The sequence below is a fragment of the Anser brachyrhynchus genome, assembly GCF_964034855.1.
Source record: "Anser brachyrhynchus genome assembly, chromosome: 1".
Taxonomy (NCBI): domain Eukaryota; kingdom Metazoa; phylum Chordata; class Aves; order Anseriformes; family Anatidae; genus Anser; species Anser brachyrhynchus.
The window spans coordinates 61,491,691-61,506,677 of record NC_137694.1 but is presented as its reverse complement, the minus strand read 5'-3'; the positions used below and the strand labels follow the sequence as shown (position 1 = coordinate 61,506,677).

Genomic DNA, 14,987 nt, shown 5'->3' with positions numbered 1-14,987 from the left:
GGGGGCGCGTGGGCGTGGCCCCGGCCGGCCGCCGCGCGGGTTCCCAGGGCGACGGGTGGTCGCGCCGTGACGTCAGGGTGTTTCCCGGTGACGCCGGGGCGGGCGCAGGCGCGGGGCGCGCGCGCGCGCGGCGGCGGCGGCGGCGGCGACTCTGGGTGACGTCACGGGCCCGGGCGTGCCGTGCCGCGCCGCGCCGTGCCGTGCCGGTGGCGCGGGCCGCCGGGAGCTGGCCGGGGTCCGCGCTCGGCCCCCTCCCCTCCCCCCCACTCCTCCTCCTCCTCCTCCTCCCCTCCTCCCCCGCCCCCCCCCGCTACGGGTCGCGGCTGGGCCCGTCCCGGCGGCGCGGCCGCCGCTCCCCCCGCCAGCCCCGCCCCCGCCCCCGCCCCCGCCGCCGCCCCCGCCCCCCCCGGCGCGGCGCTGCGAGCCAAGATGGCGGCGCTGAGCGGCGGCGGCGGCAGCGCCGAGGGGGCCTCGCTCTTCAACGGCGACGCCGAGACCGAGCCGCCCGCGGCCGCGCTCGCCGCCTGCTACGCCGCGGGTGGTGGCGGCGGCGGCGACCCGGCCATCCCGGAGGAGGTGAGGCCGCGGGGAGGCACCGCGGAGCCCCTCCGAGAGGGGCGAGGTGCGGGGAGCTCGGCTGCGGCCTCGGCTCGCCCTGCGGCCCCGGGACCGCGGGGGGGGGGGGGGGCAGGCGGCGGGGCCAGCCCCGGTGCTCGGCCACAGCGCCCCGGGGCCGCCGTCGTCCCCCCCAGCCCCGGGCTCTTCGGTGTCCGGCGGCCTGGGGGGGTGCGAGGGGAGCGGGGCTCGGCTCGGGGCCGCCGCTCCGTGCGTTTCAGCCCGCGCCGTGCCTTGCGCGCGGGGAGGGTGAGGAGGCGGCGGGGGCTCGGGGAGGGCGAGCCGGCGGCCCGGCCCCGCGGCGGGCAGCGCTGCCCGGGGGGGGGAAGCTGAAGTTGGGAGCGGCGCCGCAGCGCCCGGCGAGGCGGGGGGAGACGCAGGGTCTGGGCGCGGTGGGCAGCGGGGGCCGCGCGGGGCCGCTCCAGGGGTCAGTACCGGTGCCAGGAACCCTGCCTGCTCGGCCAGCGCCTCGGCTGCGGCAGGCGAGGTCGGCTCATCCCTCCTGAGCGGGTCCGTGCGCTCCGCCCGGGGCCTCCCCTCTGCGAGCGGAGCCCTGCGGCCCTGCGAGGCGCTGAGCCCGCCGGGCAGCGGCTGCTCGCTGCCCTCGGGAGGCCCTGCTCCGACCCTGCCGCCTGGACGCGAGGCGAGCGGGCTTTGCTCGTCAGCTCGCACAGGGGTCCCGTTTGACTCCATCTCACCGGAAAAGACCAGGTTTTGTCCCTTCTGTGTGTTTAACGGCACGGCGGAACCTAGCTGAATTCGTGAGCCGAGAAGTTTGGCGAGTATTAGAGCTCCTGCTGGGCAGGCGGCCGAGAGGAGGAATGGGGAAGGAGACTTCCCATGTTGACGCTCTTGAGACGCGTTAGGTTGGTTGGCCCGTCTGAAGGAGCTACCTGCTCGCCTCGCTGAAAGAAGGCAAAACTCAGCAGCGTACGCGTATTTGACACCTAAGCAGCAGGGTGATTAAACGCTTTGAGTAACGCCAGTCCAGTCTTAACTTTCCTGAGTAAGGAGAAACTCTTAACTGGTTGAGAAATCTAAATATCTAAAGAGCGGAGTTTAACAAATGCTTTCTTTCAGCAGCAAAGTGAGGTTACAGAGCAGCTCGCTGACTTGTATCGCCCTGATTGCGCTGGTGCAACCCTACGTGAAAGTGAATTGCCCTGCTAATTCTGCCATAAAAAAATAACACAAATCTCTGTGGAATCATTTCAGTAACTGGTTTATTTTGTGGCCCTGGAAACAGTAATATCAATACAGCTGAGTGGGGTAAATAAACTGCAGTGCAAGGGAAGGGAGAGAAGAAAGCCGTGGCAGGAGATAAGAGTTATTTAAATAAGTTTTCGTACCAAAGGAGGTGTCACTTCAAAAATGTTTTAGCGTGCGTAGGTTGTTAGGTTTGACTCCAAATGGTAAATTACATAGTGTAGGGTTTTGTCCTCTTATTTTTTTTTCCCTTGAATATCTTACGTCCCTGTGTGAGAGAGAAGGAGAAGCAGTCTGGTACCTGGAACACCTGCTGGCTGAGGGGCTGCTGTGTCTCAAGTATGGGTTCATGTGTGCATGGTTAAGAAGCGTGTGGTATTGTTGTATTATTTACAAGCAAACTCTTTATACATTGGAAATAATGAAACACACAGGTCTAAGGCAGAGCTGGTGCTAGAACTTTTATTTTTTGAAGTGGTTTTGTTCTTCAGGTAACTAGTCCTTTCTTAAGTCGTAGGTAATTAACGTTTGTTTATGGCTTAAGTACACGTATTACATCATCTAAAACTAGTTTTAATAAAACTCAAGACCAAAAACTTGCTGATAAGGTTAAAATAGAAACTATCCTTAATACAAAAACAAGCTGGCGTAAACTCTAATGCAAATTTGAGGTAACGTAAGTCAGAAAAATACTGAAGTGCTTATAACTGACTCATGGCTCTAATATAAGTGCCTGTTTTAGTGTTTTGTTTTGTTTCTTCAAGAGAATGTAAGTCTAGGCTTTAAAAGTAACCTTGCTGTGGAAGTCCATCAAGGAGCGTAACTCCCCTTATTCTGAGGAGATGCCTAGAAAGGTTTTAGTTCCACAGTCTTTCAGGAAACGCCCTCCTGGCTTCTGGGAGGAAAACCTTCAGATCTGCACTGAGTTTCTCGTTTTAAGAGGTGGGTAAACAAGAATAATCTTTGACAGCCCTTGAAGTAAGCTGACACAAACTTGTCAGTTGAAGTCCTCTGGTAAAGGAGGTGTTATGTATCAAGATCATAATCAAGTGTTGGTTGAAACTACAGCAGCATTATTTACGAACTCAAGGCTTGGGGCTTTGCAGAACAAGTTTACGCCATAACATTCAAATCATGGCCGATTTTTAGTCAAGTAATTAATCTAGTGCTTCAGAAGTTGCCTTTTGTATCCTGAGAGCTGATACTAACAATCTTCAAATAATCAAGTCATTACATAAGAGTATAATAATTGCTAAAGCATTTTTTTCTACAATTTCTATGATTGAAGATTAGGAAGAATGGTTGCATATGCGCTTACAAGAATGGAACACTTAGGAAATAAATCCTTGTGCCACCAAGAAGTACCTGAAAAAAGTAGGGGCAAGCGAGTCAAGGAGGAAATTTTATCTTCCCTTCATCTTTCTGCTTCTGGTATTAGGAGGCCTGGGATGAGTGCTGGCATCCAGAGGCTTGGAGGCCAGCTTTTACCGCACGATGAGTTCTCAGGACTAGAGACAGTTTGGATGGAAGGTTTTCAGAGTGTTGTGGGCTTGTTGATATAGTAAAGCGTGTGTGACAGCTGGGAGGAAAGGCTCTGATCTTGTTGCTAGAGATTATTTACACCAATATTAAATAATTCAAGTGGGATTTTCTGTACTCAGAGCTTTGTGCCCTGAAGTGCTCTTTGGAAGGCAAAAATGACTGGAAGTTCTGAACTGAGGCCCTGAGCTGATCTCTTCCTAGGTGGCAATGCTGGAGTTTATCCTGCATAAATATTAGTTATATATTTAGAAACCTTAATCCTACAAAACAGTTTTAAGAAGAAGAAGAAAAAATAGAATGAAAAGATGCCTCTAAACTTAAATGAAATAACTGGTGGGATCTCATGAAGTAGTGTTGGTATGATAAAAGTCGGCTTTATTTTTGTTGTAGTAGCGTTTAGGGAACCTATTGTGCAGGCAATTAGAATAACTTTTAATATGTTTCACTGAAGAGTTTACAATTAAATGTGCTGCTTCTTTGGAAAGTTGAAAAGAGAAGCATTTTTTTTTTTTACTTCGTTGCTTTTGAAATTAAACATGAAACACATTCCCAAAATTGCAGTTAAGTTTCATTGCATTTGTGTTCAGTGACTGAGCTAAGTTTACAGTACAGGAATGCCATCCTATTTAGCCGTGAGGACGAGTTACGCTTTGGCTGGAGATGAAGCATCTCGTAGCCAGTGTTCCGCAGGAGTGTATCTCAAAAGACAGCACAGCAGAAGAAGGCCTTTGCTGAGGACTTGGTCGGACTTTGGGCTGCAGCTTCAAGCAATACGTGGTCCAGCCGGGGAGGGTCTAGAGAAAAGTAACGAGAGTCCAGATCAGACCTTTGAGGAAAGACTGAAAAAATAGAGGTTGTTTAAAAATAGAAATGGAAACTGTCGAAGATGCCAAGAAGAGCACAAATAACTTGTTCTCCCGGTTGGTGGTTATGATTGCTGGGAGTAGTGAGTTTAAATGGTAGTAGAGGAGATTGTTTCAGGTTACTGTCAGTCCTTTTCCTTCATGGCTAGGGATAGTGAAGCAGGAAATTATTTGACTTAGATTATTTGAAAAATGCCTGTTAACAGATTCTGTCACCTCCACAGACGAACATATGTCAGGAATGATGGGGGAGAGTTGAGCTGGGTGTAGAAAAGACAATGATTTTGATAACCTTTTGTCTTTTTTTCCTTAGGCTTTTTGTGATTTATTCTTGACAAGGTAGATTGGGCATTAGAAGGCAACCTTAAAGGACTTGAGTTTAGTGGGGGTGTTAAAAAAGACTTCTGCTTATGATGTTTTACCCAAAAGGCGATGGGATTAACAGCTGTGTTCTGTAGTAGCTCTTTTGATTACACAAAACTTGCTTAATAGACCACTAGGTTCTGAAAAGTTCGGCTGTCTCAGGGGATTTGCCTTCAGTCTGTGTGCATATCCACAGCTTGGATACAAAGCGTTTGGTGCTGAGTTCTGTTGTGAATTTATGTTGGTACTTCAGCTGCTAGTGCTATTTCTACTTGTACTTTGTTGTAGTTGTTAAAGATGTCTTATTTTTAAAGCTGTTCTAATAATATCTTTCTTGACACTTGTTTTAGCTAGGAAAGGCAGTTCTTTTGTTGCATGCAGTTAAAAGTACCATAGACGAGATGAGATGCGGTTTTTGGTTTTGGTTTTTTCTTTTTTTAATGGAGATATTTTTTAATCACAAAAAAAAATCCCTAAAGCTCCAGTATTCTACTTAGCTTTGTTATTTCATAACAAATCTATAGTTTAATCAATTACTGTACCTATAGAAAATGTGCATGAAGGATTTTAGGGTGAATTTCGCAAAAGAAAAAATAGGATCTTATTTGTACCTGGAAAAGAAATAAAAGGAGGCTTCGAATTAGCGTGAAGTTGATAATCATCTTCCTGCTGAGCCTTGTGCAGAAGCTGCAGGTTTAACAGTTGTTTGGAGACGCTTCTCTGCTGAGCCTAAGTTTTCTGCAGTATGTTTCAGTTTGAGCAACCCCCGTTTGAAGGGCAGCGTAGCGCACCGTACAGCAGAAATGCCCCGTCATAACCGTAGTGGCTGATGATTAATGCTGCTCCCGTCACTGCAGTCAGGCTGAAGCTGATCAAAGGGTGCCCCGCCACCGAGAGGGGCCGCTTCTGCCGTCTCGTGTACCTGCACCCGCATACCCGGCCAGCTCCACGCCGCGCCAGCTGAGTGCCACTTAGATCCTCTCCCTCACTGATGCTGAAGAAAATTGGTGTCGCTTTTGTCAGGTTTTCCGCAAGAGTAGCGGGCTGAATCTCCTCAGCGAGGCGGCTGGTGAGCTCCAAAGCTCTCATGCAGTAGGTGACAAGAAGAATGTGGTTAGGGAGAGCAGTGCTAGCGTGGTGGGTTTGACACACATACACACCCTTTTGCCTTTTTTTAAGGTCACTGCTGTCCTGTTACATTGGCCTTTGTTTTTCTTTTGTATGCTTGAACGAGAGCTCTTGTGTGGCTGAAGTTTTCTTTGCTGGACTTGTCAGGCTCTGATCCTGACACGTTAGGTCTTTGTGGTCTTGAGTTTCCTCTGCTAGGCTGTAGCAATCATGCTTGGTTTTTCTGGATAGCTTCTGAGTGCACCTTTCATGCCGTGGGCTATGACTGCATGCCATCGTTTTGCCAGCGTGCCAGGGACGCCAAGGCCCTCTATGGGCTTCTTGTGTAGCAGGCATACTTTCCCAGCTGCTTGCACCATGTGAGACTGCTGGGTACAATATTCGGTTTTCTGAGGTGTGAGATGGTTTTCATGATTTTCGTCTGTTCACACATCTGTGTGTGTACACAGCTACGTTCTCATGGCTAGTACAGAATACCGAAGCATACAATATGTGTCTTTCTTTGCTTTAGTTTCTTTCTACCAATTGCTCTTGAGCTTTTGGGGTGTGCAATGCAATCCTCTTAATCTGTTCTCCTGTGCACAGCTTCTTTCTAAAATGATGAAATACGTATTTATGCAACTGATTTCCTCTTCTGTGTCCAGTTCTAAAGTTATACAAGGCTGCTTGAAGCAGAATTACATGCCTTTTTTTCCTGTTTAAGCTCCTTGCCGCAAGTGTTTGACTTGTTACTCCACCTTTTTAACTTTTTTTTTTTTGGAGGAGCAGCAGTGCCTTTCTTTATTCTGTTTCTGATGAGTTTATGCTTGTGGCCCCTTGCAAAAAGAGGTGAAAAGGCTGAAGGTATAGTTTTTAACCATCCCCGTTGTCCAAAGGTGCTGTCTGTTCAGGCGGGAGCTCTCAGGGAGTGGTGCTGCAGCTGTCATCCCACCTGGGGAATTCAGACCCACATCAACAGTAAGGGTCCCAAACCAGAGCCTGTGCTCTTTCCAAAATGGGGTTTGTTGTGCGCTGCAGGTGTAGTGCTCAGTGCCGAGTGAGCTCTCCACCCTATCAGTACTGTAGTCAGGGGATGGTAGGAGTGTCTGTGTGCACTGGACGAAGCATTTGTCCTTCTGAGCTTCTGACCAAACAAAATAGTTTTGTGATTCTCCCAATATACCTGCACAAAATGTAGTATGAGAGGGAGATTACATTTCTGCTTGCAGGGTACCAATTTTCTTTCAAAATCTCATGTCTGGGAGGCAATCGAGTTTGTTAGTGAACAAAATGTACTTACTGATTAAAACTGTGCTGCATTATGAGGTTGCTAGGATTTTTTTTTTCCCCGCAAGAAGGGGAATACCAGCAGTAATATCCTCACTGTTGTGCAGTGAAGCCTCTTAAACAGTACAGTTATTAGTAAAGCTGTTGTTAAATGTACTGATAAGTAGTAAATACATCTCAAATGCACTTACACTGTGTTTAGTCAATGTTTTCTGACCATTTGGAGCACAGGTTTGGTAACCCCTAACTTTCATTGTGCATCTCAGATAAAAGGAACACATTTTGAATGTAGATGTGTCTGAAGTGTGAGTAGCACACCTAGTTTCTTCTCTCTCTATTGTTAGGTACTTATTAATAGTGCTTCAAAAGCACTGTAAAATCAACATGAAATAAAACGTTATGACTTTAAGAAGTTGGTAGCATCTAGGTGTTTGGAAAATCTCGGTGGTTGTATGTTAACACCTCAGCCTTTGAAATGGTTTTGTAAATTTATTCATTAAATCTTAGTAGGTCAAACATTCTCTCTACTTGTAAGTAATGTAGATTTAAATGCATGTCTTTAGCATCATCTGAGGTAGCTTTCAGAAGGGATTTCTTTCAGTATCTTCATATTTTTTTCTAGAATGCTGTTGGTTAGTGAGAATAAATTCTTGTGACTTTTCTGAAGCTTGTGTTGGTAGTTGAAAATTTTCCCAGTCCCCAGATTCAGTCGTCACAGATTATGGGTCTTGCAGCAGCCTTTATGTGATAAATAGTTCTCCAGTTTGATCGGTTCAGGTCTGACTGAACCAACCTACAAGGTCTTTCAGCGTTTTTTCCATTTTTCTCTGGAATAGATGGTTCTTTTCACCACCCTACCATGATATGTGCTGTGTCTTGTTTTGATTAATTTATTTTTTTTAAAGACCCTCCTAGCTCTTTGTACAATGAATGGCAAGGAGCCAGTTCTGTCTTTTAAATTATTTCGTTTTTCACGGTGCTGTTAGAGGTAGTAGGCAGCCTGGTCTGCTGAGCTGAACAGAAATGCCATCTAGGAAAATGTGGTTTCTATGGCAGTTTCTATTTGTGACTGTTTTCTGAGATTGTGGGCAAATTACTTGTACCTGGCTTATTATGATTTTTTTTTTTTTACTTTATAAAACACACTTGCCCTTTGGAGGGTTTGGAGATCTGTTTGCGATAAAAAATGAGATGCCTTAGTTGCTTTGTTGGATCACAGCTCCACTTAAACTAACAGGATATATTTGTATTTGATGCTTATTATTGAAATACAAATATTTTCTTATATAATAAGAATGTATTTCTAACTGGTTAGTAGAAAACACACGCACCGTGTAGTAACAGTTTAGTTGTTGAATATTGTAAAGCGTATGGAAAATTATCTTATGGATTGATAACATGAACTTTTAAATAGGCGCTGTTTATCTTCTCTGGGTAGTCTAATTAGTTGTGTGCTCTGGCAAGGAGTGAGCAGAAAAGGTTGTGCAGTTCAGGGGAGACTTTGTTTTCTCATTTTAATTAATGTGACCCAACCTGTGTCAGAGCTCTGCTCGACTCGCATTTGCTGCTTATAGACAATTATTGTAATTAGCTGGTTGGCTGCTTGCTTTCCGTCACTGATACGACTTGTCCTCAGTGTAACGTGTGTGGAGAAACAGCCTGATGTGTACACAGCAGTGGCTCCTTTGTCAGCTCGCTGCTGGATGGGCTTAACACTCGCTGAGAGTCAACGGTAGTTACCTCTCAGGCACAAAACTGTGTCCTTAGGCTAGGAAATCGGGATCATTCTTTCCTCCTACCTCCTTTTTTTTAACCTTTGATAATCTAGGGAGAATTTTTTTTTTAATGGTAAACATAAATACAGTGAATTGTACCAGAACATGATCTGTGTGAGATACTCTTGGCTACTGAACCGCTTCCAAAGTGAATAAACGGGACTAATGGACTAATAGCAATGCAAGACAAAAGCCTTGAGGAATGTGGAGTAGGAGACTTCGTTAGATCGCAGAAAGCCATGCAGCTGGCGGTTAGTGACTTAAAGGACGGATGCAAACACCTCTCATTTTTCACACTCTCGTGTTCTGCTGTGGTAGAAAGCTTTTGTTAACTTTCCTTTTCGTGCTGCTTGGAGGCAAAATGTACTTAGCAGCAAGCAGCAAAGATGGCAGGTGTTGGAAAAGTGGGGGCCTGCAAGCGGACCGAAGCTGAACAGGAAGGCTGCTGCTTCCTGGTGGCCTGAATCGCCGGCCTGTGGGCTGCAGAGAGGAAAGGTGGCTTTTTGCACCAGCTCCGGTGGTCACCGGGTCCTTGCCAAGCTCTTTTAGCACACCAGACTGGCAGAAAACTAACCTCAACAGAGAGAAAAAATATTTTGCTTGTTTACCTTACTGATAGGATTCAGGCAGAGGTTTAGGTTCCAGAGGGAGAGGAGGGAAGGGAGCAGGGGGAGATCGATGGGCGCGAGCAGTTGGGTAACTGCGCCCGCTGGCTCCCGGTGACTGTGCGTAGCGAGAAACTTCTTAGCTACCTTTTGAGAGCAGACTATCAAACTTTATCCTTTACAATTTGTCACTGTATCTCAAAAAATATTTTTAAATGCTCGCCGTAAATAAGGAACACTTGAAGTCCAAATTCCTTTTGTTTAAGAGGCGGCAACCTGAAAGGCAAAGGCTGACAGATTGAGAAGCTGTTTGTTCTGCTTTAAAAGTGGAGCTCAGTGAGGAGCAATCCAATTTGCCTTTAGAATTAAACGAAGGAAAAGACACAGATCGCTATCACTTGCAACTGATGGGTTGCAAGTAAATGAGAGATGCAAGGATGTTAAGTAAAAACTAAGTGGTTGTAGTACGAAGATGGTTGTGTGGTAAAAGTCTCCTGGTAAAGAAAGCAAGTCTTTATCGAATACGTCTGTCTGTTGCAGAAGAGTTACTCTGCAGTTCTCATTCTGATTGAAGAATTAACAGCAGAAATTCTAAGATGATAATTCAGATACTTGAGCATGAATGTGGTCAGATGTTTCCTAGTTTTTTGGGGTAGGGAGGGAATTGTTGGCTGTTTGGTTTTAGTCATTTTTTGCTCAACAGAAACAGTTTCACAACAAACACAGTTGAAAACCTCCATTACTGGTTACGGGGGGATAAGAATAAGCCTTCTGCTTCCTAAAAATGTTACCTGATAAATGGAAAAAAGTTTTAATCTTGAAATGTTTTTAATATTTCACTAATTGCCATGCTTACAGCAGGTGCCGGCTGACCATATTTACTGTATTAGCTTACCTAGGTATAATCAGACAGGATGGTACAGAAAAATGCTGCAACTCTTCTTGAGACCTTCACTTCCTGAGCATGCTGTCGTACATCTTCACCAAGGCCATTCTTCATCAGTGTAGAAAGATATGTTCAGAGATTTTAAACTTTTGTGGAAAAAGACACTTCTTTCCCGTGGTTACGGTAATGTCTGTGGATAGTAATGTCTGTAACTTGTTTACTGTCCTATGAGGGTAAATTTTAACAGACTTGTTCTGAACCGTCTAGCTAGCCAACAATGAAAATACAGTGTCAACGTTGGTATCTCAGACAGGAGCTGCAATAAAATGATCTGCCAACACGAATACAAAGTTGGGGAAAATCAAGTAGCAAGGGCAGTCTCAATGTTGGCATTTATGTCGCTTCTCTAAACTCTTATGTGAAACTCATTGCAAGCTGGTTTTCAATTCAGTAAAGTTTTTCAGCTCTTAGTATTTTTCAGGATACTTATTTAAAAAATCCTACACTGCTGAAAATATAATAAGCTTAAAGAGCTAGGAGAGTAGGAAAAATGCAAAAAATGAGCACAGGGGATGTGCAAATGGAGAGAAGCTTCCATTGAGAGACAGAGCAAAGCTGGAGCCTGAAGCAAAAGAAGAAGGAAAGGACCGTCCTTCCCACTCTAGGTACCTGTCATGTTCCAGTGTATGACACCATTAAATGGGGGGGAAGCTTTGTTAGAGGCAGGAAGAGTGCTAGCACCACTCCAGGTTGATGAGGGGAAAAGATATCTCAGGGAAGATACCAAAATGTGAGAAAGCTGTAACGGTGATTTTTGGCAAAGACACGGGGAAAATGCAAGCTTTGCATCTTGATGTACAAGCCCTGAGGTGGGGTGCCGAGTTACTAACCACAGTCATGTGTCCTCTCACCTCTTACACTCTGACACTTCACTTTCAAGTTCGTGAAGGCATTTGTTCAGCTAAGAATGAGCTCATACATGATGGCTTTCTAAAGCATTTTCTGACGACGTGGATACTCGTTCAGTGGGCCAAACCATCAAATTCATTCTCTAAGAAACAAGCCTGAAGGGGCTGATGAGAGTAGTATTGGATAGGTATCAATGATTCTGTCCTGCTTGTAGAACAGTTTTCAAATCAATTCTTAAATGACTTCACCTCATTTGTTCAATTAAAGTATTCTCCGTCATCACTAAGTGTGATAATCCAAATGCAGGATACACCATGTCTGTGCAAAGAATGACTTACTTTTCTTTACGGAACAGATTCAAACACTCAGGTGTCTTCTACAAAGTGTGAATCATGGAGCTTAGAGCTGGGATGTGCTGCAAGGCTTGGGTACTGGTGCCAGGTGCAAGAAGTATAAAAGACAGTGTGCTTTGTGCTGTCTCAGGCAGTGCATTTCTTGACGAGCAGCATGGGAGGCAAAAATAACTTCATGGCTTATAGCCTCACATGTTGCAGAGCCGGTCTTCTCTGAATACAGTGGATTTGGCCTCCTACTCTATCTGACTTGCCTCTGGCTTGAAATAGGTTATCATCTTTTCATTACGTTGCAAGGGAGTGCTTATTTGCAAAATTAATGCATGGTTATCCACAACGGGCAGATATGAGCTGATATATTCCAGAATATCTGGAATATCTCCAGTCTTCTGTCTGTCTGTATCCATTTTAGCCTGTGTCAGCTTCTTTCTGTCAGCAGCACTAAAAGGAGAATCAAATCTAATCTCTTGTGATAAAGAATAACCTTAACCTAATGCTACCAGATAAGGCGGAAAAACTTATTTGAGGCTTTTTAGGAAAAAATAAGGTTATCCCAGATATAAACGATTCATTACTTTTTTTTTTTTGTGGAACTACAATGAAGCACTGTCTCAAATAACCATGCTGCTTCCCGTGGAAAGTGGCTGGACTTGCCTGTGGACAATGCTGCAATCGTTGCAGATGTACTTGAGAATGCATCAATGTTTCTAGCAACCGTCTCTTAGGCTGGCATCGGTTTTTGCACTTCTGTGAGATATTTGGCAGTAATTTTCTCGCAGAAATCCTTTTATCCACATTTTATTCGTGCTTTCACTAGAACTAAAAGAAAACTGGAGAAGCCTGCTGGTCACTAAGAAAGAACAGCCCCATTTTTTTTTTTATGCGCATGTTTATGAGCACTCCATTACTCCAATGAAATTCCACACCTGTGTGATAGGGATATGGTGTTGAGAGACTCTCCTGGCCTGAGGTCTTTAAAGCTGGGCTGGTGCGCAGGATGCAAACGTGGGTGAGGTGAGTTATCAGAATATGCAGGTTTGAGAGGAAAAAAGGCAGGCTGGGACTGCTGGCTGTGCAAGTGCAGCCCGTACAGCACAGTTCTTGTGAGGAGGAAGCTATGGGCGCTGCGGTGTGCAGAAGCAGGCGTTTTCAGGTCACATGAGGTAACTTGCACAGAGCACCGCTTCTGAACTCCGATTAGGAAAAGGCTTAAGTCCCTTCAATTAAATTGCAGTAGTCATAGATCCTGCATAATAGGATGCTGTATACTCTCATGGGGGTTGCATATCAAGGGGCACCAGCTACCTAGATAAGAGATGCTCAGGACCACAAGTGACCCTGTTTAACTATTTTCACTGATAGGGAACAGCAGAAGGTAGCTTCATGGAAGTAGTAAGAGTTGCTACTTAAAGAGAAATTGTGAAGCTTGGAAACGTGCCATGTCGTGTTCTGGTGCATACTTGATTACGGAGAGAGTATGCTAGTCAATACTGGATTTGTGAGAGTTTTTTTCAGCTTGTCAGAAGACTTTTGATGAATATGGCACACGAAATAGGTTTTCCATTTCTGTGAACAACAAGTAATGACTCAGTGCTGTGGCTGACGTTGATAAATTTCCTTCTGCCTTCAGTGTACTTTTAACTGTGTGAGTAGCCTTTCTAAGGTAATAGAAATCCATGTGAAGTTTCCCTGCAAGATTCTCTTACAGACAGGTTCTTTCCTTAGTGCTCAGGTATACGGAAAGTAATTCAGGGCATCATTTCCAGCCACTCTGAGCAATGTTGTCTTCCACTAGATTTGACTTCAGCTTCTTCAGGTAGAGAAAATTTTGCCATAATCCAGCAACTGGCAGTAAGTCTCAAATTTCTGTATTTTTTCATTAGTCATTGAGGTTTTTGCTCTTGTCATGATATTAACATGACCAGAAGATTTCTGTCCTCTGAACTGTTCAAGGCTGTCGTTAGATTTTGTTGCCGCCATCTTCTAAATTACATGCTTCCTATGCGCATGTTGTTGCTTTGTTACTTTTTTTTAATTCTATAGCTTCTCTGAAAGAAAGCAAGGTTGCTGTCATGGACACAAAATAGAAAACAATCTATGAGCAATGAAGTTGCTTATTATCAATCTTCAAAAAAGTATTTGAAAAACCTCATCCAACAGGTTACTTTGTTGGCAAAGCACCTTCCCTCCCCACTGTTGGCAGGCATTCAAGTGTAGTAAGCTGTTGATGCTGGTTAAGGTATAGTAAATGCTGAGGACGACTTCTGTAGGTAGAACTGCCAGAATGAATAATAAAAGTTGCATTAAATAGTAATGAAACTTGTTTTCTGAAAGCAATCATGAGGCGTGCTTCCTTAGTTTGTCATGAATTTTCTGTGTACGCAGCCAGGTTAATAGCACGTTACTATTTGTATAGCAACTAAACATCTAAAACTCTTATATTGAACAGGTTAATTGACGTAGGGTGTTGATTCAAGCTTGTTCCCTTCACCAAGGATGTGGCTACCTCTTGCCAACTTTGGAAAAACGTTAGCGAAATGCAGAAATCTTCCTGGTTGCTGGTTAGCATTCCTAACTCAACATGATAAAGTGGTTGTAAGTTGAGAAGCAAGTTGACTTCCCCAATTGCCTTAAGTGAGTTTGCATACAGAATATTTGAATATTGCACTCTTTATTTGGTGTCCCCCCACCCTTGGTAGTTCAGGTTACTTGTTCCTCAGCAAACTGTTTTTGCTTGAATGTAGCTTCGTGACGAAATCTTCGTTCTCCTATTTGTTCTGAAACTGGAGCTAGATAGGAATCAATTATTAGTTTTTTTAGGGAATGGCTTTTAATTTTAATCTTAATGTTTACTGGCAGATAACCAGTGTCTTAAGTGAGTGGGCTAATTAAGGTGATGCACAAAATGTGAACTATATTTTAGAGTTTCTTTGTGAGTATCTCAAGACTGGTAAGACCTGTTTTGATCCAGCTTGGGTTGGATCCTGTTCTTGGTATATGCTATAGAATACTATGTTAGTTGCATCTTCTTTTTAAAGAGAGAAGTTGTGATAACTTATAGGTCCAGACCCAGTCTTGAGGTTGTGTATGTTATAATAATCCATGAAATAGATAAGAGTTAAACTGAAAAATGTAACAGAAGTCCTTATAATCCCTTTGGAAGAAGCAATGTGTGTTTTTTTTTTTTCCCCATTCTGGGTCTAATAACTCTGACTTTTTTTTTTTCTGGTAAATTGTCTGAGCAGCAGTACCTGTGAAGAAGAGATTCTCCTCTTTCTTCCCTCTCCGCTCTATAAATTTCTGATTTTTGTTGGGTTTAAGTAGGTTCTTAAATCAGTGTAGCATTATTGTTTGAAATGACTCGGGTTAGTGGTTTGGTGCCGCCTTAGGTGTTAGCATTAGGATTCGTAATACCATTTCCCTACAGTAATCTCAAAGTCGTGAAATTGGCTCTTTCAGGATGTTGTGACGAATAA

General features: G+C 44.6%; 1 protein-coding gene across 2 annotated transcripts in view; it reads left to right on the top strand.

Annotated features, from left to right (window-relative positions):
* The first annotated feature begins 389 nt into the window (after positions 1–389).
* The window catches only part of BRAF (B-Raf proto-oncogene, serine/threonine kinase), an 84,901-nt gene continuing 70,303 nt past the window's right edge, over positions 390–14,987 (top strand). The window contains exon 1 of one of the 2 annotated variants that reach the window (XM_080568933.1): positions 390–576. In XM_080568933.1, the coding sequence (XP_080425059.1) occupies positions 430–576 (147 nt within the window). In that variant the 5' untranslated portion in view covers positions 390–429. The remainder of the gene's footprint in view (positions 577–14,987) is intronic. The other variant, XM_080568932.1, reaches the window with a different exon arrangement.